The 21,416-nt window shown below is 31.8% G+C and overlaps 1 protein-coding gene across 4 annotated transcripts in view; it reads right to left on the bottom strand.

Annotated features, from left to right (window-relative positions):
- LOC141461479 (A-type potassium channel modulatory protein KCNIP1) overlaps positions 1–21,416 on the bottom strand; it is a 143,927-nt gene that overhangs the window by 4,271 nt on the left and 118,240 nt on the right. Inside the window, exons 3-5 of one of the 4 annotated variants that reach the window (XM_074142620.1) lie at positions 20,099–20,169; positions 17,520–17,684; positions 7,465–7,590 (exon numbers count right to left, since the gene is read on the bottom strand). In XM_074142620.1, the coding sequence (XP_073998721.1) occupies positions 7,465–7,590; positions 17,520–17,684; positions 20,099–20,169 (362 nt within the window). Of the gene's footprint in view, positions 1–7,464; positions 7,591–17,519; positions 17,685–20,098; positions 20,170–21,416 lie in introns of those variants that run through there. The other 3 variants (XM_074142624.1, XR_012462928.1, XR_012462929.1) reach the window with 3 other exon arrangements.

The following is a 21,416-nucleotide window of genomic DNA, read 5'->3' as shown; positions in this document are numbered from 1 at the left end:
TCTTTACAAAAGGAGGAACAACAAATTCATTCATTGACAATTTTTTCCCCAAAACGAGACCGAGACACTATCCTTTCTCAGAGAACTTCAGGATTCTAGCGCAAAATAGCGTTTCTTTCTGATGTCATTCCCAAAACGAGTCCTCCTGGCCCCTCATTGTTTACAAACCAACAGTTAAAACTTTAGTTTGAATCAAATCTGCCAATTAGATCTTTAAGACTCCCGTCAGATAGATTGGTTTAGTAAAGCACCACAGATTTTATGACCTTGATTCACACAACGAGTGCAGTACAATTTGATGGCAGACATTTGTTTATGATGAGCAAACAAAGAAAAATTAGAAACAAAAGGAGGAATTAGTTATCTCTCTTTCTTAAATTTTGCTCAACTAGGAAGACTATTTGCGAGCAAAGTGGCATTTTAAATTCATACTATTTAGCAAAGCCTTCTAGTAATGAGAAGGTTCTCCAAGAAGGATTACAAGACTTCCCTGGTGTTTCTATTCTACTGGAGGGGAGGTTTATACTTCTACTGTGGAAGAGTTGGGAGGTGACGATCGATCGATCCTAACTCCTTCCCCCCAAACGTAGTTATCTGCCTGCTAGTCTTGTGGCAGGATGGAGGCCGAGAAACATGTGAGCGATACTAAAGCCACGTGCCATTCATGCCGTATTCGACCGTCCGCAGATTTACATCTGACATGCAGACATCAGCCACATAATATATTTAAATTATCTATGAATTCTAGCATAATCCTTTTAGACTAGAGCTTCCAAAGCATAGTAAATTTAAATATGATTTTACGAAAAAACACATTTCAAAGATACAGTTGTCTCATTTGTATTTAGAAGTGCAAATATACGTTGAAAAGGTGGAAATTAAGAACAGTTTTAGATATTACTAAGTCACCCTCATTGGATTTTAGAAATGCAAATACAAGTTGAAAAACTGGAAATTCCGACCTTGTTAGGGCGATATAAGGGTGATTTTCGTGTTTGAAGTGTTGGGTTATATAAAAATAGTCATTTATATTTGAACGAGAAAACGCGTACACACCATGAAAAAGTGGATATTGAAGTATAGATAGAATAAATGGTACAATTTTCTTCTTTTACCTAAGCGAGATACTTTTATTTTAAGATGAAAATGCAAATACACTATGAAAAAGTGGAAATTCTTGACTTGATAGTACAATAGCTTCTTTATAGACTTCAAATCGGCATTTGACTACGTTGATCGTGATTCACTAATGTATAAACTTTTTAACGTAGGTATTTCTTCTAAATTTATTCAGGTGCTCAGGTCATTATACTCTGTCGCGAGGTCGGCAGTTCGAGGCAGAAATGAGATTTCAGATTTTTTCCAAGTTGCTTGTGGAGTCAGACAGGGGTGTGTCCTTAGCCCTATTCTGTTTTGTCTGTTCCTTAATGACCTACCGCTGCTTTTGGAGGGCGGTGTACGTGTTGGCTGCGCCAAAATCAACATCCTCCTATACGCAGATGACGTTGTGTTGCTGGCAGATAGTCCTGTTTTACTTCAAAGGAATATTAACCTTCTTGAGCAGTATTGCGACCGCTGGAACCTTAATCTCAATCTTACTAAATCTAAAGTACTGGTTTTTAAGAAAGGAGGCCGTCCAGCTGCCCATGAGCGTTGGTATTACAAAGGCTCACGCTTGGAGAATGTAAATCAGTATAAATACTTGGGAGTAACATTAACTCCACGCCTCTCTTTTAAGCCTCACTTTGATGATAAAATCTCATCCGCTAAAGCGGTAATTAATAGTATCTGGTCTCGCTTTATCTCTGAGAATGAGGTTCCATTAAGTGCCAAGCTTCAAGTCTTTAATGCAGCTTCACGTGCGGTTGTCTGTTATGGATGTCAAGTTTGGGGATGGGAAAAATTTGACGCTCTCGAACAATTTCTGCGGTATTTTATTAAAAAACTATTTGCACTCCCTTCCTGTACTCCCAATTACATTCTCCATATCGAAACCGCCATGGACCCTTTATTCCTCTTTACTTTACACCTGCATTTTAAATATTGCCTTAAAGTATTAGCCCTACCCTCGTTTCGACTGTCTCATATTATAGCTCTCGAAGTAATTAAGAGAAACACAGCTTTCTTTGGACGCTGGAAGAATCTTGCCGAGAAACACTCTGTGGAGTTTGACACTTCATTGGCCAGTCACGATCAATGGCAGTCACAACTATCGTTGTTAAGAGCAAAAATCCTCTCAACCTCTAGGGACGAATATGTTAGAAAAGCTAAAAATACGGAACGTTTCCTCCTCTACAGGGAACTGACTACTACTAAAGTGGAATTTTGGGGCCTATTTTGGTAAGAATCTGGATAGCAAAAGTAAGTTGATTGATTTGAGATGGTTCTTCCGATTGAGAGGCGAGTTAGTAAATTTGGGTAGTGTGCCGTGGTTAGACAGCGAGGAGGATAAGAGACTTTGTACATTATGTACGTTCGGAGTGAGGGTGGATCTGTTCCAATTTTTTGGCAGAGTGTCCGAGATTAAGTGAGCTTCGCATTAAATATATGGGATGCTCTAATATTTCCGGACCCCAGATTGTTCAGTTGCTATCCTCTCTAGACTATCACCCACTTGTAAAATTTTCCAGAAAAGCATGGAGCCTTAGAATTAAAATTCTTAAGGGAGACGATTCTTCCATTTAAAACTTTTAAATCCATAGTTATTCTGGTTAGAAGTGGTCAGTTTATTCTTCAATTTTTGTTTTATATTAATGTAATTATGAAATCAACACAATCATAACTTTGCATTTCATTGTCAGAGTTTGCTTGTTTCTTCTTTTAATTATCTTTATGTCGGTATTATTACCTATATTGCTCCTTCTATTTTTTACTTTACATTATAAAATTTGGTGAAAATATTATTTAATGTTTCTTTCACTGTTACATGACATCATTTTTCTTTAATTATTACTATTATTATTATTATTAATTATTATTTTCTTCTAATGAATGTACCAACTCCTGCAGACGGCTATTAGCCATGCAATATTTCCTTATATTATAATCTATGATTTATGTATGTATATTTTGTATAACAAATAAAGGTTTATTATTATTAGTACAATAGAAGACTGACTTTCGTCTTTAACTTTCATAAAATAAAAACTGTGTTATATATTACAGAGTTAACCTTTTTTGAAAATGGAACGGAAAATGCACTTTGAATTGGAAACTCAGTCCTAATTAGTGTGATAACAAAGAGATTTTCGTCTTTAACGTCGCAAAACAAGAATAGTTTTTGATAGTACAAAAAGAGTCATCCTCATAGGATGGTGGAAGTGGAATTACAAAACGAAAAGTCGTAATTAAGGCCTAGTTAGTGTGATAAAAGGGTGGTTTCCGTTCTTGACTTCCTAAAAGAAGAAGGATGCTGGATAGCACAAAGTAAATCTGCCTTACTTGATAGTAAATACATATTGAAATGTGGAAATTTCATGTGAAAATAGAGTAACATCCGTATTTAAGTTTAAAAATGAATAGGTTGGATACTACAAAGAGAGTTACCCGTACATGATGGAGGATTTGCAAATACAGGATAAAAAAGTAGAAATTCCAGTATAGTTAGTGCATGAAAGCATGATTTCCGTCTTAACAAAACACCCAGCACCAGAAGTAACTTTTTTTCGAAGGTAGAAATGAATGGTTAGATTTTTATAAAGGCATCTTAAGTAAATAAATAAATTGTTGACTTTTGGAGTCGATGTGAGGTAGTAATAATGAAAATAAGAACTAGTATAAAGTGGATCGTACCTCGGTAAAGTTATTGTTACCAAACCTTATGAATACCATTTCCTTCCCATAACTTACAGATTTTTCACATTTTACAAAGTGGATCCAATTCTCAATATCTGGCTAGAAAAACATGTAGATATATATATTTTACTGTACATAATCGAGAGGGGATGGGGAGTTCTTGGAAGCTTATCAGATACTTCATGTATCAGATATGAGAAATCCATCCACCTGAGGCTCACAGCCAATATTGCTTTTACAACGGCCGTTTCACAAGATTCAGTCTACCGTAAGATTTGTTTTCAGTGCAATACAATTATTACAAGTGCAATACAAATGTTACTAAGAAGTTTTCCTGAATTTGGCAAATATTTCAAATATACCTGAGCCAGGTTGCAAGGATTTTATAAGAAACAAAAATAAAAACTAGTTACGTACAAGGATGAGAATAGTTTTGTTTCGAAAATGTTTTTCTGACTATGAGCTGGATAAATTAAAAAGTCATCTGAAATGAATGACATCACTTTTATTATAATTATTAATAAGCTCCCACTCAAGGGCAGTTTTCCAAGTTAAATTATTTAGTGCTTTTAGTTTAATAAAAATAACAAGGCTGAATGATCCATCAATGATTGTGATAAAAAGAGGATAATTCAGATTGCAGTAGTCGGTAGTTAAGACTTGGCCAATTGGCTTAGTCTTAATCTCTCTTAGAAAATATAAGCTTGGAAAAAATAAAAGGTTTTAAATGGTTTTGGGACACAAAAAAAAAGTAAAGTAATCGCTTATTTTTTCAGGCGGGCTTAACGTCCAACTACCATTTACTAGGTGTCGTGGACAGAGGCGACTAGCAAACGTACTTTACTATTTCTCATTTAACCATTAAATAAAATCCAAGGGGAATCGAACCCAGTACCACAATGCATATTAACTTTGCAGGTCTCGCCTCTTAATCGCTCGGCTACTGTGGCGCCTCGATTTTGGAACAACGTGGCTATTATCTACTATGAAGTCAACCCAAATAGAGAAACCATTAATTTCCAACTCTAATGTGAAGGAATGAAACTTTTGAGACTATTTTAGTTAACCTACTACATACATCTCTTAAGAACTTTACTGTTTATCTTATGCTATATGCATCCTCAATGTTGCCCCGTCAGATTTTAATTTGTCTCGATAATTATAACTTAATTCCATGTGGGGGTTTAAGATTTAACAATTAACGATAAAAGGTTGCGGAGAACACGTGAGGGGTACTCATTAAAACCTACTAGTTTAGACTGCCTGTTTTATTAGCATTATTACTTTTTCTGTCACTTCTTTTATCACTTCCGAAATCCCCAACTTCACCAAAATTTGTTGGCCAATTTTGCAGATTAGGGAACTGCCACTATCTATTGAGAGAAGTTGGTACTAAATTTTATAACTATGTCATACAGTTGCAGTATAGTTCGAACTTGATTTTAAAAACAAATTAAGTCATCACCTAATGTTGAAAGTAATCTACAAAGAAATTATCAAAGAGGTTTTATACCTATAGACTGTTTTCAACAGTAGCTGCTTCTGCGTGTGGCACGCAATGCAGAATATCGGATATAATTGTCAATTAATTGATGTAAATAACATCAACTTCAAAGTAATTTACGAAATGAGCCATTAAATCAATAAGCTATCCTAGCAAATCAATTAACTAAACTTTACCAAGTGTTTATTTTTACCATATCACCTTCTACAGTTTGTCTAAATCACGCTTTTCTGATTATGAAATACCGCAATGTGCTTCAGATTTAATTTATTTTGTTAATGTAGTTATTTAAGGATTCTAAAAATAGTAGAAGTTTGATAATATCTTACGAAATTTCAGTTTCAATGGCAATTACCATAATCAAAATTAATTTAATGGGTTCCAAACTAGACTGAATTTACGGTATTTTGACGTTTTTTTTTTCTCTCAAATAAAATATCTGTGAATGGTATACAAACTGTTTACTTTTCGGCTTTTTTGTAACGTCGTTTCCATCTTGTACGAACCAATTTTCATTTTAATCTTGTGCTGAATAAATCTTCCATTTTTAAAACTAAGTTCTTTGACTTCTGGTCCAATCAATTTACAATTGACGAAAAATCGCATCAGAATAAAGACCATTCTCTATATTCTATTTGTTGATCAATGCTTCCATAAAAACAAAGAATCAGCAGTAAATAGCAAGCTGATGATTGCTGTTATCATAATGCAATTAGATTGTGCTTATGGGCGGTTAGTTCAGGTTAAATATTCGAGCAAAAAAAACATTTATGAATTGCAGACGCAATGCGAAGTTAGACTTCTCTCTAAAGATCGTATTCAATTAAACATTCTTTCGAACAAAGATGTTCTCTGAAGGTTGCTTCCTTCTCCCCGTTAGTCGCGATACGATGCACTAAGAAAATTTCTACTTTCATCAGGTCGTTCTTTTTAAAATAGCTAGGAAAAAAATAAAAGTTTTGTTCCATAACAAAGAAACTCTATAACCATTAGAACAGTTTTTGTAAAGTTGGCTTAAACTTTCTTCCAATAAAGTTGTTCATTCGCTCAGTAATATATCTTTCTTCTACAATGATTGTCTTCTTTTGTTTGTTTCATTTTTGCTTTTCCAACCTCTTACAGGAGAAGATATTGCAATCGTGCAAATTTACAATGAAAAGTCAACATTTCCTTTTTTCATCAATTCGATACTGAATTTGTGCCTCTTTTCTATCTCACTTCCGTAAGAAGTTTGACTCTTACGGGCGTTACTATTTTTTAGGTGAAACTTGATGACCCAAAAATTTAAGATAGAAGTATGCTGTAAATCCTTAACTATGTATTTTACTATTTGTGTAACGAGCATTTAACCTTACGGGGATTCCTTAGTTAAAGTTTAATCAGTTTGAAATTGAAATACTGCCAACCGCAGAACTAAATTAGATTCTAAGAAGATTGATCAGAAATTGAACGACAACTTAGGTCTATTGTCTAGGCCTAACTTGTGGATCAGAATTTGTTATCAGAATAATAAAGAATTTCCTGTCCCTCGCAACAAATGCGCCAGACCCATTGGAGAGCGGTTTCTTACAAAGAAAATATTAATAATAAAAATTGATATGAGAAGACTTTTTTCTCTTTACTATATTTCTCAACTCTTACTATCTGATAAGATCTTATGAAGTCCGCTTATATGTGAGAATTTCAATTAATCTTATTATTATTTCTAGCCGTCGAAAGACTAAATTTTAAGAATAGAAGTAGCTCGTCATTTATTGGCATAAAGGTTATCTAATTTAAAAGAAAGAAGTGTTTAAGGAATTTTGGAAGCTTGTGTTCAATTTAATTTAACTTCTGAAAGAGTTGTTCAAAAACTTGACCAAAAAAACATCTGCTTGTTAACTTTACCCTATCTTTTCTTCTTTCGCAGTGTAACTCTCAGAACTAGATCTTTCATATGATTAAAAATGTGTCTCAAGTAAGCACCAGTGTAGCTCAAAGTTAAATAATAATATACTTGTAACTTCTAAACAGTTGTAATTAGAATTCGCCTAATTAATTTTTGATTATCCTAATCCGACTCACATTTAGCTAATTAGTAATCTTTAGAAGGTGATTTAAAATTGCTTAAATCTTTTTGTTTTAAAAATTGAATGTTTAATTAGTTAATAACAACAAAATCTCACCTTTAAACAGGATTCTATAAATTCCTCTAATGTAATGACCCCATCTTGGTTGATGTCCAATTTCCTGAAGACAAGATCTAATTGTTCTCTCGCCTTTCTCTCATCCTCCGCCTGTAACATCTCACACTTAACACATTTATTGTATTATATCTGAACACCGAGCTGTACCGTGCTTTGGGAATTTGAGTGCTCTAAGGAACTACGTGTTTGGGTTCTACAAATAAGTGTTCTTAAAGAGCATAAAGTAATAAATTGAAATAATTTATTGTTACTGATATTTTTAATAACTTTTTTTTAATAAAATTTAAGCTTTCCTTTGTAATTCTTTTTATCGTTCTAGCAGAAATTAAGGCTTTCAAGTGTCTGATCAACAACATTTAAAAAAAATAATTTAGTAACAATCATGTACGCTCAGTAAGAATCTGAGTACGTTAATGAAGTAAAAAGCAATATAACTTTCCCTAACTTTTCAAGATTCAGGAAGAAGCTCAACGACTTCTAAAAGGGTCTGACTTCAACAAATGGAAGAAGTTCAAATAGAATTCTAAATACTTGTGCATTTTGCATCAAGCAATTGTAGTCCAGATACACTAAGTTAGATTAGATTAGAAAAGGAGCATGGACTGGGCTAATAGAGGTTTATTGCGCGAGTCGTTGTAGATCTATTGTAGGACGATCTACACATTCCCTATCGACCTTAATTCTGGTAGCAAAAGTCCCAGGTTAGAAACCTGCTTCCTCTTGTGGAACAACCATAAGAAGCATTATCACATAGAAATGAAAAGAAAAACTTGAACATTGAGTTAATTTTCATGTGCTTTGTTCTAAAAAAAAACCTAAAGTGGTTTTAGTTGATTTTGTTTAAAAAAATATGGAAGTAACGTTATTTGCTTATCAAATATGCTCTTTAACTCTACACAATTTATGAATCCCCATTTAGACAAGCTGTATTTAACTAGATACTAAATGGGAATTCAAATAAACATTTACACAGTGAAAAGCGTTCAAACAGCAGACATACAGCATGCAACAGAAGGAGCAGGAGGTTATCAATAAAAGCAGCAACTATTGTTCCAAGCGTACTGCTTTAGTATAAGATTATTTTGGAGTAATCTTATATTGTTTTATGCAATAAGCATGGTTAGATTTTTACATTTTATTACTACTATTGTTATTTGAAATTATACTTATATTATCAGAAAAATACTTTTGTTGATTTTTTATTTCTTATAATTTTCAGTTAAGTTAAATTGGAGTCACGTCAAGCTGGTACACGCAATATCGATTGAAGAAGTTAGGGCGTAAAAAATACTTTATTTCAGTACATCATTTCTTAAAGAGATTAATTTTTATCTCAGTATAGTTAATTTTCTTTAAAAAGTAAAAATTTCTAAATGTAATATTTATTACATTAGTTTTTGCACTTTTACCGTTTATGCGTTTATTGTTATTTTTAAATTATACGGCCACATTTTATCCTGCTTTTATGAAATTTAACCATAAACGAAATTAATTGTGAAGAAATCTTTGTTCCTGTTACACTACTTTAAAACGGTCTGAAATTAAAAAATAATAATAAAGCTGTATTAATATTTGGGCCGATGATTACTTTTTTTTTATGGTGCTCAGTCCAAGGTACAGGACTAAAAATACAACTTAACTCTAAGGAGTTCTTGATGCGCTTAATGAAACGAACTTTCAAGACAGTACTTTCTAGAGGAAAGTTGGAGTGATAACAGAAGCTGAAATGGAGTTACAAGGACGAGACTGTTACCGTGAGATAGTTAAAAACTGGCTTGGTGTAGTATTCAGTCTACTCTAAGGAGATAAATAATGGAAGATAGTTTAGGAACTAATGAGCTTTAGCAACAGCAACACTAAAAAGTATTTAGTAAATAAAAGATTAAACAAAGTAGTCTAATGGTTGGTTTATGCAAAAGTTGCGGAAGAATCTTCAGTTACACTAACTTTTATTGATATCAACTGTGACAGAGATGCAGGAGAGATTCGACAAATCGTATCTGTGTAGCATCTCACAGTAGATCAATAAAACGTAACAAATGAAGAAAATTTTGAATATTTTATAAAATTCTGATCACTAGGAAGACAAAATTAGGTTCTTCAAAACATTTTATCAGTCCTAAAATATTCTCAAATCTCTACTGTCTTTTGATGGATAAAAATGCCAATTTTAATTCAAAACGGAAACCCACCGATAAATTTGGGTCCAGTGCTTGGTATTATGTAGAAAGAGTAAGAAGAAGAAGAAGTTTTAGCCTTAAGAATGGAGCTGAAGTAATGCGAGTGAACGCTGAACAGATTGAATTCTAAGAGCCATTCAATTTATCTGGAAAAGTGTTAAAGTTATAAATATACAACTGTATAAAGTGTAAAGACAAACGATTGTCAAGTAGAGTTTTCAAAAAATACAGTGAATAAAGCACAAAAAGGTCGAACAGTATCCTGCTGGTGTACCGAATTACGAGTGAACGCCTTTTTTTCGTTTCAAAAGGTAATGTTCTTCACCAAACACACACATACAAACTGAAAGAATTAGAAAAAAGTTTAAAAGGGACTTTTGTGTTTCGAAACGTTGACAATAGTTAGAGAAAGTCGTTTATCTCATTTCACAATATAAAATTCAACACAATCATGTAAAATATAATCCTAAAATTTTAATTATCTAAAAATTATGCAGCCAGAGTTTGCTAAAAGGTTGTGTACGACCCAATTAATTCACGAAAGTAAATGAACTTTTCTGTAACGATGCCAATCTCACGCACCTGAGGGCTAGAGGCCAGACAATGAAATTGTAAAATTCACATTAATCGTGAGAAAGAAGTCTTAATGAAGCTTATGAAAAAATTACCATCTTATCACGAATCTTCACAGAAGATAGTAGACAAAAGAATTTTCTTTTTTCTATTTTTTTTCCCCCAAACTGAAGCGTAAATACTAGTATTGCATGTTTCTCTTACATAATTTTAAACTAGAACCTAATATGCGAGTATCAGATTGGACAAAAATAGATCCTTCCATTTACTTCCCGTTCTCTTAAGTTCATTTAGATTGATGTTTAGAATATTTTGTCAAGTTAGTGGCGAGAGATAAGAAGTAAATAACAATGAGGGAAAACACCCAACTAAGTAACCATATCACGTTCATTCATACCGCACAAATTTATACACAACCCTATTCACAAATCACGAAAGAGAGAGCTAATTAAGCATTATTTATTCATAAAGTTTTATAGCCTTGTATTCTCACACAGATTTATCATCCATTTATCCACAATCCGGCCTCCACAAACCATCTTCTGCCATCAAGACGCATTTACCACCTCCACTTCTAATTCAACTACAATCATACAGTTCTGTGTTTTTAATTAATATGCCCATGATATTTAAATTGTTTAATTCTGACGTATCTAGATTCTTTTCTAGTAATTTACAAATTTCTGGCTACGAAATTGTAACCTGGCTAAGGTTATGAAGAACAACTCTTTTCAATGCAATAAATTAGATTCAACACATCTTTAATGTAGAGTGAAGAAAGACCAAGTAGATTGGGAAGTATAAGTCTTAGCACCTCTCTTTACAACGGAGTTAACCGTACACTCTGCGTTAAAACAATAAATATAGATTTCGGCAGTTTTAGGGAAATAAGTTATCAGTGTTAATTTTTCAATACTAAAAGTTCTGTTCTGAAGAAAACAAAGCTTGCTGCAGAAAATGAAACCCACGTGGAGGTCCCAGTTCTCTTGTCCATCATTGAATTTAAAAATTTCTATATTATAAGATTAATAATTTCAGGTAGAGAAATTCCTGTAAGTGAACATCCCAGAATTTGATTATTAAGCAGGTCCATAAAGAGTCAAATATTAGATTCACAGAGTGATTGATCAATTAGTAATTTGTTTTTCCTATCAAATAGAGATTTTTATTTTAATTCAAATTTTAAAAAAGGTGTTAATGCTGGAAAATAGAAAACATAGGAACGTTTATTTGCATAAAATACATTTGACATCAAGACTGTAACATGCACATGTCAACATGCAACTTGCTTGTATTAGCATATATAGGATATTAATAAATATATTTCACTGAGAAGCAACACCATTTAAGTGTTTAATTTAATTATGTAATGGCCAATTATTACGAGAGAAAGACAGTGAGAGATTGAGAAAAAGAGGGAGATATATTATATTTACAAATTATGTCTAATTTAACACCCATTATGACAATTACACAACTAAAAACACGTCGCCACAACAGGATAATTCAATAAATAGATGGCTAAATCATTCCTGATAAAGTTTTTTTATTTATTTTACTTTGATTTCAAATATTTGTTTGATTTTTTTTCGATTAACACTGCTAAGTTCTGTAGTAATCTGATCTTAAAACAGAATTTCTGGAAACCAACTTCCTTGTATAGTTGTTTTGATCACTCTCTCAGAGACGAAGAAAGTTGTTCCTACGAACACTCAAGTAAAATAATAATAATAATAAAAAAATCTCATTCTAGCAAATCTAGAACTTATTAATTAAATTGAATACTCGAATCAGAGAGAGTTAAAAAAAAAATTGAAGTAGTTGCTTCTTTTGAGAGTCAAATTCTAGAATTTTTCATAAACTAAAAAAGAAAGAAGGTCTTTCTTAAGTTTATTAAAGTAAACAGACAATAATGGAATTAAAAAACAATTATTTTGAGCAAACAGTAAGCTGAGTACTTGAATAAAGAAAATTTCTTCATTGCTTATTGTCTTTAATAATAATACTTCATTAATTTTTGTTTTGTTTTTAAAGCAAATTACTAATTAATGTTACCGTTCTAAGTAAACTTAGTTGTGAAACTTCAATATAATTAATGTTATGACCAGACGTTAAAAAAAATCTGAAAAACTTTCCAAGTAAAACACTATTTATTCCACATTTAGCAAAAATTAAAACTGCCATTTGTATGGTAAGAAGTGGTGCATCATTTGCGATACATGTGACCGGGTGGCTCTAATGTATTTAGCAAATATTGGCAACAAAATTACATGTATCAGCAAAACTATAAATATTTTACATTCAACAAACATTGCTTTACTTCTAGACATGTTCCTGCTTTACAAATATAGATTTTGTTTTAATCGCCCAGACGTTTAAATGGACTTGTTTAATTTTACACCCACAAACTTGTCCTTTCTTAGTAAGGAATAGTAAATAAACTGCATTTTGGACCAAGAAAGATAGTTATATGTAGTTCAAGCTACAATGTACAATAAGTTTAAATTCACCTCATGACATCCTGCTTACTTAAAAAAGTATCCTGCTTTGTTGGTATTCTTCTTTATACTTTTCTCAGGAGGATTATTTAATTCTTCCTGCCCCCGTAGGTTAATTGAATCAGTTTAATACATATCTCTGACCAAGATCTGCTCAAGCTAAGCATTTCAGCAGTCAAGTAAGCCGAGAAAATGATCATTACTTCTCGCAACCAAACCGATCTACCTTAGTAGTAAGAGTATTTCCTTTCATAACTTCCAATTTCGTGAAACAAAGCCGCATTAAGTCACGAAATGAAAACCATGCGCCTTATAACGTATCCAATAATTTTTAAAATTAGTTAGTAAAAAAAAAAAAGAAGTATAACTGAGAAGTTATTCTCACTATTAATTGGCGAGTAATGCTTTTTTATTTTTATGATCAGTCGGTTGCCTTAAGAAGACTTCACGAACAGTTCCAATTGCTTCGGCCTCAGAAATAATAAATTTCCAATAATTTCTATGAATCATTCTATTCTTTGGCTATATTGAAATCGCTAATCGTTCTGCAGATTCTTCAATCATATACTGCGCTCCATAACTCCATATCCTGAATACAAAGTTCTCTACAACTACAAGCCTATCTATATTTGTAGTTTAAGCTCGAGTTATGTGAAGTTATGTCTCTTTAGAAATTAAGTTTAGTTATTTTTTAAAGTGTCAGATTATATTTTTTAATTCGGTTGGGTATTTAATGGTCCTTAATTCTCATTATTCCTAAACTTAGCTTGCATAAATAAATCCGTTCGTGTCTTGATACATGGGTAAACTATTCATACCCAAGTCACATTAAACTGGTAAATCTTCTCCTTTCTTTACAATAAGAGAAAGACGGAATAAACTTCCACTTTTCAATGTGCCCTTCCTTAGTTCAGTTTATTTACATTACATTCTGTTTCTTAACAAACAATAGTAAAACTTGATTATATTTATAATAGGGTTAGAGGACGATTTATATTCCTCGGAGGAGACTTCTCTCAATACTAACAACTTCTAGGGCTGCTCCCCAGAGAAATCTAACCTAGAATTACCTGTCCTAGTTCTATATATTAATAACATCTAGAAATAAAACTGTACTTCCTCTAAAGCGAGAGCCAGGGTTAAGAGCTTTCTAACTTTTTGGATGCAGCTGATTTCTTGCACACAAACATGGGGCGGAAAGAATTTAGTGTAAATTGTAAGGACTCTGACTTCTTAGTGGAATTTACATATTTCGCGGTACATTAAAAAAAAAAAAAAACATGAGAACTAAAAACATTACCATAATCTGACCAATAAAAAGGGATTCGCCGACCATTTCGAGGGGAGACCCTCTACTCGTTTTTTTAAAGAAAAACAACAAATAAAAAAGGATCAATATCAGTACTAAAAACTGAGCTTATACATGAAATCTTAAACTGTATACAAGAAATTAGTTAAGCGTTGTAAGAAAATAATATACGTACCATAAAAACAAAAAATTAACAAATCTGCTGGTTTTGTCCTGTTCTCAAATAAAATTGTTAACTTAGGGGTCTCATAAAATTTAACTATTCTTATACAAATTTCTCTTGAAGCTATATTTTATAATTATTGTGTAAAACAATACAATAAAAAATGAATATTCAAGGGGAAAAAATGCAATTATTCTCCTTAAATGTTTTGACAGAAATTCTGTATGAATTATTATACAAAATTATTGTTTGTAATTATTATTTATTTGTTTTTTTTTTTTTTTTGACAGCTCATTTAGCTTGCTGCCATCTCTGGCCTCGCTTTTCTCTTTTTAAATTGTACATTCAAACCATATTGAAATCGAAATGTCGGCTAATAAATGTAAAAATATAAATTTTTAAAAAACCATTTAATTAACAACTTTCATAATACATGACATCTATCTATTATAAGTACATCAAATTGATCCGAGTAAGTACAGTATCAAAGTAATGCAATAGATGTTTATTATACACAATAAATTTTATTATAAACAATTGGCTGGCAGTGAAAATTTATTGATATAAGTTGGATCGCCAGTCAATAAGTGTCTGGTCCATAGTAAAAGAATGTTTAACTTGAAAAATAAATTTTATTAGATTTGGTTTGAAATTTACAACTTCAGAGCTAAAAAGACCTGCAGAAAGTAATCAAGCTGAGAAAATAATAAGAGGCGTGAACACCCAATGGAATAACTCCTAAGCTTAAAATATTAATAACAAATTTTGATCTTATTTAAATAACATAATCAGGGCTATACTGGTATTCTTTCCCACACCAGTAATATTACATTCATGATAAGGAAACATAAATTCCCATAGTGCCACCATGAAAGGCACAGCATGGAGTTGAATCGAACTTATATACATAATTCATAAGGCATCTTTCTAGTATACACCTGGAAGCGACAAATATCCCTCAATGTACTCTATCAAACATTTATGTAACAATCATTTTGTTTTCTACACATTCACCCAGCGAGCGATTAAAATGACTAGTGTTATAGTACACTTCTTTCTCTTCCTATGATATTATTTCTCTTCAAAATGGTTAAACTTTTAGCTAATTTAGAACTATGAGGACAAAACAGATGGTAGATCGTAGATTGTGCAGCGAATGCATACTAAGCCTAAAAGATCTATAGTCGCTCCCCGACCTGTTAGGTTTATCTTTATACTACACATATTTTATAAGTGAAGGGTAATTTGCGTAAGTTAATATAGGCCGGTGGGTACAGTACACTAGAGCAGTGGTCTCTATACGTATTAGATCGAGAACCCTAATGGCCGAAAAAATAAATAGTGCTTATCCCAATTAATGTCCAGAAATCCATTGTGTTGAAATCCAAGTATTATATATATTTATATTAAGCCCTATGTCACATCAGTTTAATCAAATAAGCCACATTTACACATTATTTATGTTAAATTAAACAATTAATTAATACAAGTATTAAAATAGGATGCTAAATATTAATACCATCATATAAAAACACTTTTATTTGAAAAGCGGAATGGGACATCGCTCTTAACTCTTATAAAAAAAAAGTTAAGAAAATTAAAAAAAGCAGTAGATAAAAAAAAAATCACTTTAATAAAAGTCAAAAGGATATAAATCTCCCAAACAGCGAAGCTGTGAAATCTCTGTGAAGATTTCTCTAAAATAAAATTAATGTTACTTTAATCAGCATTTTAAAGCTTTTTTTTATTTATAGGAAATAATAATGATTAGTTTATTCACAAACAGGCAAAAGCTTATAAACTAACGCATGTGGTTAATTGCTATATTTGAAGCTTTACTTTTTACGCACATAAAGTTTTTTTTTTTTTTTAATACTAACTTTGTTAGTTCACTTGTCGTGCTTAGTTTGATTTTTGATAAAGAAAATTAAACGAATGGTAATAATTATAATAATTATTGATTTTGGTTCGGAAAACCTCCTTGCACAACGGAAGAAGAACCTTTGGATAATTACTACATCCATAAACATCATACAAAAAACATTCGCAATATCCAGTGCTTTGCATTCATTCCACAAACATGGATTGATGCTTTTCAAGCATCCAACCAATTAAGAGATCAGTACAATGAATTCTGATTAATTACTTTAAATAAATTAATAAGTAGGTCTTTATTTTGTTTTCAAATAGTTAACTTTGTGGAGTATTCTAACTGGAGTGAACATCCTGCTGAACTTTTTAAGTATTGAAGAAAAAGGTAAACGCCCTAACCAGAGAACCAGCGAACCATTATTTTCAATCGTGAGAAGATATATTACATGTTCTAATGAACCTTCTCCAGTTATTTTACCGGTCTCAGATACCGGAGAATCTCGAAATTGTGATCCAAAAATGTTGTTTCCAATCCAAAATTAAAGCTTCTTAATAATCGAATACTTGTGCGGCTAGATATTTCCCATTTACCTGAGGAAGATATTTCTCCCTCCTTTCGCTACATTATTGTGACGCTCTACATCAGAGGATCTCCTCAAACTCTTTATACAACCTGGAGGTACCATTGCGTTCCAGACACAACGTCTTAGTATGCCCTCCGAGCTCTTTTTTTCCGCAGACTACTGCATGTTTCCAATCTTTTCTAGCCATAGCTACACCGAAATGGAAGACCCGAGAGAGTTTTCCAAAGCAATACTTTCCCAGCTTCTAAGGGAGAGAGGTGTTTATCCCAGAAAACTGTAAGTTTCTATTGTTGGGAGTTACTCTAGTTTTTGTTGCTAATTTTGTTTACCCTTTCGCCCTGTAATCAAACAATCCCAGATATCCCAAAGCAGATTTAATTACTACTCAGTTTTTACACAAATTTCGAACGATGGCATGCGAGATTAGTGCTTTTCATGGCGGCTAGAAATTGGATAATTGTTGGAAAAAGTACATCTAGAACTTTCATCTCGAAAATAGTCGAAAAACATTCTTTAAAATTGACGTCCATACCACCTCTAGAGGTGGTCAACCATCACTTTTAACTTTAAGTTTGTCTTTGATTTTATTTGCAATTCCTCGCCAGTTTTTACTGAAGTGCTTAAGTAGAACTACTTTTATTTTAGAAAAAAGCGCTTCATTAAAGCACCGCAAAACATAAATTTTTATATTTATTAAAGTATAGCAAGATTTTTTAAATAATTTCAATTTCATTTATTTAAAAGTTAATTAATCAAACTTCAAAGTAACTGATTATGACTGCAATTATAATTTTATATTTTATTTTAGTGCATTATGTATTACATATTTTACACAAATATGAAATGAATACTTACATGATGAGATCTTCGTCCCATAAGTTCGTGTACAGCTATCACAATTTCCCCCAGTTCAGATCGTGTGATACACCCATCACCGTTTATATCGTACAGTTTGAATGCCCATCGTAATTTCTCATATATAGAACCACGAAGTAGCGTTGACAGAGTCACCAGCAAATCCTGCGCACAATATGCAACCAGTTATTATAAACCAGTAAATAAAGTAAGTATTTTGCTTTTTTAAAGAGTATTGAATAAATTAAATTTATTTAAAGAGGAAAAAAATAATTGAATTTTAAAAATGCCAAGATAAAACAAATAAATGAAATTTAGTATCTAACAGTTAAACTGAAGTGCATTAGTCAACCGAATTAACGGAGGAGTTTGTTTATATCTTATTTAAGTTTTGAATTTGCCAAATTTGGGAGTTTATTTCAAATTGGTTTACGACATAACTAAAAAAAGTGATTCTGGATATCATAATGTTGAAGACAAAATGCAATAAAAAATGAAGGTTATGAAGGTATTCAACAGGTAAATAAGTAAAAAGTTATTTCTTCAATATTTTAATTAAGAAAAATCTTTGAAGCAAAATCTCTATTTCAAGGACCCAAGAAAATTTCTTATACAGACGTTTACCAAGCATCAAACTTCGATGAAAATACCTCAGAGAGAGAGAGAGAGAGAGAGAGGAATCTTGTAAGGACAATTTGGATATGTTCAATCAATTATTCATTATTTTCAATAAAAAACAAAACGCTAGAATTTATTGTAAGAACTTCCAATGTTTATCCATTGCTCATTTGTTGAAAGAAGGCTTTTTATTTGAAGGAGTATTGGTAACCATGTGATCACCCATTTTATGCGAAATTGATTGGTCTTACACTTTCAGAAGGATTAACATTGTGATCCTTTAGAATCACAATTTAGGATAATCATTTTTTAGACAACTTTTCATTAAAATACTTAGATTTTCAATGTAATGAAAGAATGTTTGAGCTTTGAATAATTGCTTACAAAACGGACGTTTTAATGCATTAGATAAGTAAATTGTGAGTGGGTTTCAAATCTGAAGTCTTCATCAGATTATCTAGGAAATGAATAGTGGATATACACTGCGTTGCAGAGGTAGAATTGATATGTTAAAGTTGAATTCAATGTGAGATAAAAATAGTCCCTTTATAAGAAACATACTACTTCCAGCAGAGCACGTTGTATAAACTCTTAAACGGCCATTGCACTTCTACGTTCTTAGCTCGTTGGTAAACACGATATAAATTTACAAGCTGTACTGACCGGCTAAGAAAAACAAGAGGTTAATTTTAATAGGAAAATATCTCCACTTCAAATATAAATAAACTTTATATTTAGCTAAATTAAAAACAGGCCAAAAGAGAAGTTCATCAAAGTATTCCCACCAATGGTAAGAAGAAATAAGAGTTAAAAACATCTATTTTACATTCTGGGAATTTTTCTCTTTAATAAGAGAGATCTTTAAGGTCTTAAAGTGAAGTTTATATGAAACTAACATTTATTTTGTGTACAATATTAGGTATATAGCATAAATTTAAAAAAAATATGAAAATTAAAAGTTTTTATTTTTTGTGAATTGGTCAGAAAGAAAAGATTCTTACACCTCTATGAAATCAAACTATTAAATAAAATCATTCACAAAAACCTCATGATCCATGATAAATCTGGAAATCCAAGTTCTATCAAAAACCTCTGGTACCTCTATCTTTCTCTCCGTTAATGTTTGAGTTTGCTGGGTATTGTAGTTCTGATATGTCAATTAACCTTGGATTTTTTTTTCATAAAATTTACTTCTTAAATGTTACGGAGGAAATTTCAGATGGAACCACTAAGAGAAAATCATGTGCCCCAACCATAGAGGAAAAAATGCATTTCTGTTCACAAGTCACTCTTAAACTGACATTTCCCTTCAGTAAAGTTAATAGCTAAAGTCAACATGACCACTGGATATCCGTGAATGTAATCCATTTTCACGCTTTACCTTGATACCCTGCCAAGATTTCTTTCTTTAAATTATAGTTCCATTAACGATGGAAGAATTAAGCTAGGGGAAAGAATTAACCGAAAAAGAAGAGATTCTCTTAGCTGAAAGATTTACGATATGACCAGTCAATGGAGTACCAAATAAAAAAAGATAAATTATAAAGCTTCTGTTTTTATTACCAAGCGAACTTGGCCTAAATCTTTCAATGAAAAATCTATGTGTCGGACAGACCATTGAGTGTTTTAGAGCGCCTGAACATACGTTCCATTAATGTTCGTTTAGCTCATTTATCCAAGAAATATTGTTATGTTCAGACATTCTTTTCACTAATTCTCTCTCAACTAAGGAGATTTGTCAATTCTGTAATTTAAAAATAAAAAAAGTAAAGTGGTAACTTGGAAAAGTTATCTTGTATTTTACTTTTTGCTTTTTAGAAAATTTTATCTTTTCTTTTAAATAGTCACACAACAAATGTAATTTTTTCTTTCAAAGAAACTAAAACTATATTTTCTAACTGAGCTACAAAATTCAATTTCACTTTTCTAATTAAATAAAGTACAAAATTGAAACTACTAACTCTGAAACTGATGGCTCCATTACAATTGACATCAAAGGCTTTGAAAACGTAATGTGCATACAGGGTTGCATCTGAAACAAAAATTGACTATTCTATTCTATAATTACTATCTATAACTACTGTCTAAACTAATTTCTAAATTCTATTCATTTATTTTCCAAATAAAAATTTTGTTTTATTGCCATGGCAGGGTTAATAAGATTGAAACTGAAAAGAAAGTTTCCTTATACTCACATGAGAATCTTTTACAACTCTCTACGGACCTAACTTCCTTGGAATTTAACGATAAAAAACAATTGAAATCTTAATAAAATAATTGCTTTATTGATTTTATTATTCTTTATCTTTATGAAGATGGATACGTTCGTACAAGAAGGAAGAACAATCATTCCCACATTTTAGTCTCTTTTTATTTACTTTCAAGCAAATACAAGCTTGACAAGCTTTCTTCCTTCAAGACGAGGAACATGGTTGTCAGAATTTATTAGATTTGAGTTTAACATAATTTACATTGACACATCTTATAGTTTAGCATTAGTTTATAAACTATATGATAGTTTATACTTTATTACCACCCAATCCATTGATGCTAACTAAAATAATTTTAGTATTTTCAAAAATGTGAGAGGTTGATTGTAGGAAAAAAACTGAATATTTAAACCAATTAATGTTTTGAATTTGAAGTAGCGATAAAAGAACTTATTTTTAACATGTTTTTGAACTTTTCAAAACTTGCGAAAACTACAAATAGAAAACTAACTACAAATAGGGAAAACTCTTTACCCAAAGTTAATTGGAACTTGTTGCATTCTTTTAAACAACAGGTTACTCTTATATTTAAGTAAGTCCCACAAAAATTTGCTGGGTATTTTAAAATGAAAGTAATTAGTTAGTATATATAGGGAAGGGATTAGCTATGAGGTTAGCATACTGGACTCCCACGCGGAGGTCCCGGGTTCGAATCCAGCAGCTGACCCTTAGATTTTCTCTTCCTAGGAGCTTCTTACAGCTCTCTGTCCGGTGATGGACAGTGTTGTCTGTAACGAGAGAACACTGTCCGGAGGCCGGCAGTGCACTGGAAAAAGCTCCGGGCGCTAATGACCTCAGCTGTTGATGCGCCAAAAAAAAAAAAAAAAAAAAAAAAAAAAAAAAATTAGTATAAATTAGTGGCATTACCTAAGCTGTGAATAACTTTTAGTTCTTAAAGCGTTGAGATTTCTTTCTAAGTCTTTAAAATATCTTGTATTGCCGTTTCCATTTATCATTGCATTAAAAAAAAAGAAGTCTTAAACTGATTCTAGTAGATGACTGTCGTAAC

This window comes from Rhodnius prolixus, unplaced genomic scaffold (genome assembly GCF_049639745.1).
Source record: "Rhodnius prolixus isolate KJV_2025 unplaced genomic scaffold, Rpr scaffold_6, whole genome shotgun sequence".
Taxonomy (NCBI): domain Eukaryota; kingdom Metazoa; phylum Arthropoda; class Insecta; order Hemiptera; family Reduviidae; genus Rhodnius; species Rhodnius prolixus.
The sequence above is the reverse complement of the archived record's forward strand: the minus strand, read 5'-3'. Positions and strand labels throughout refer to the sequence as shown.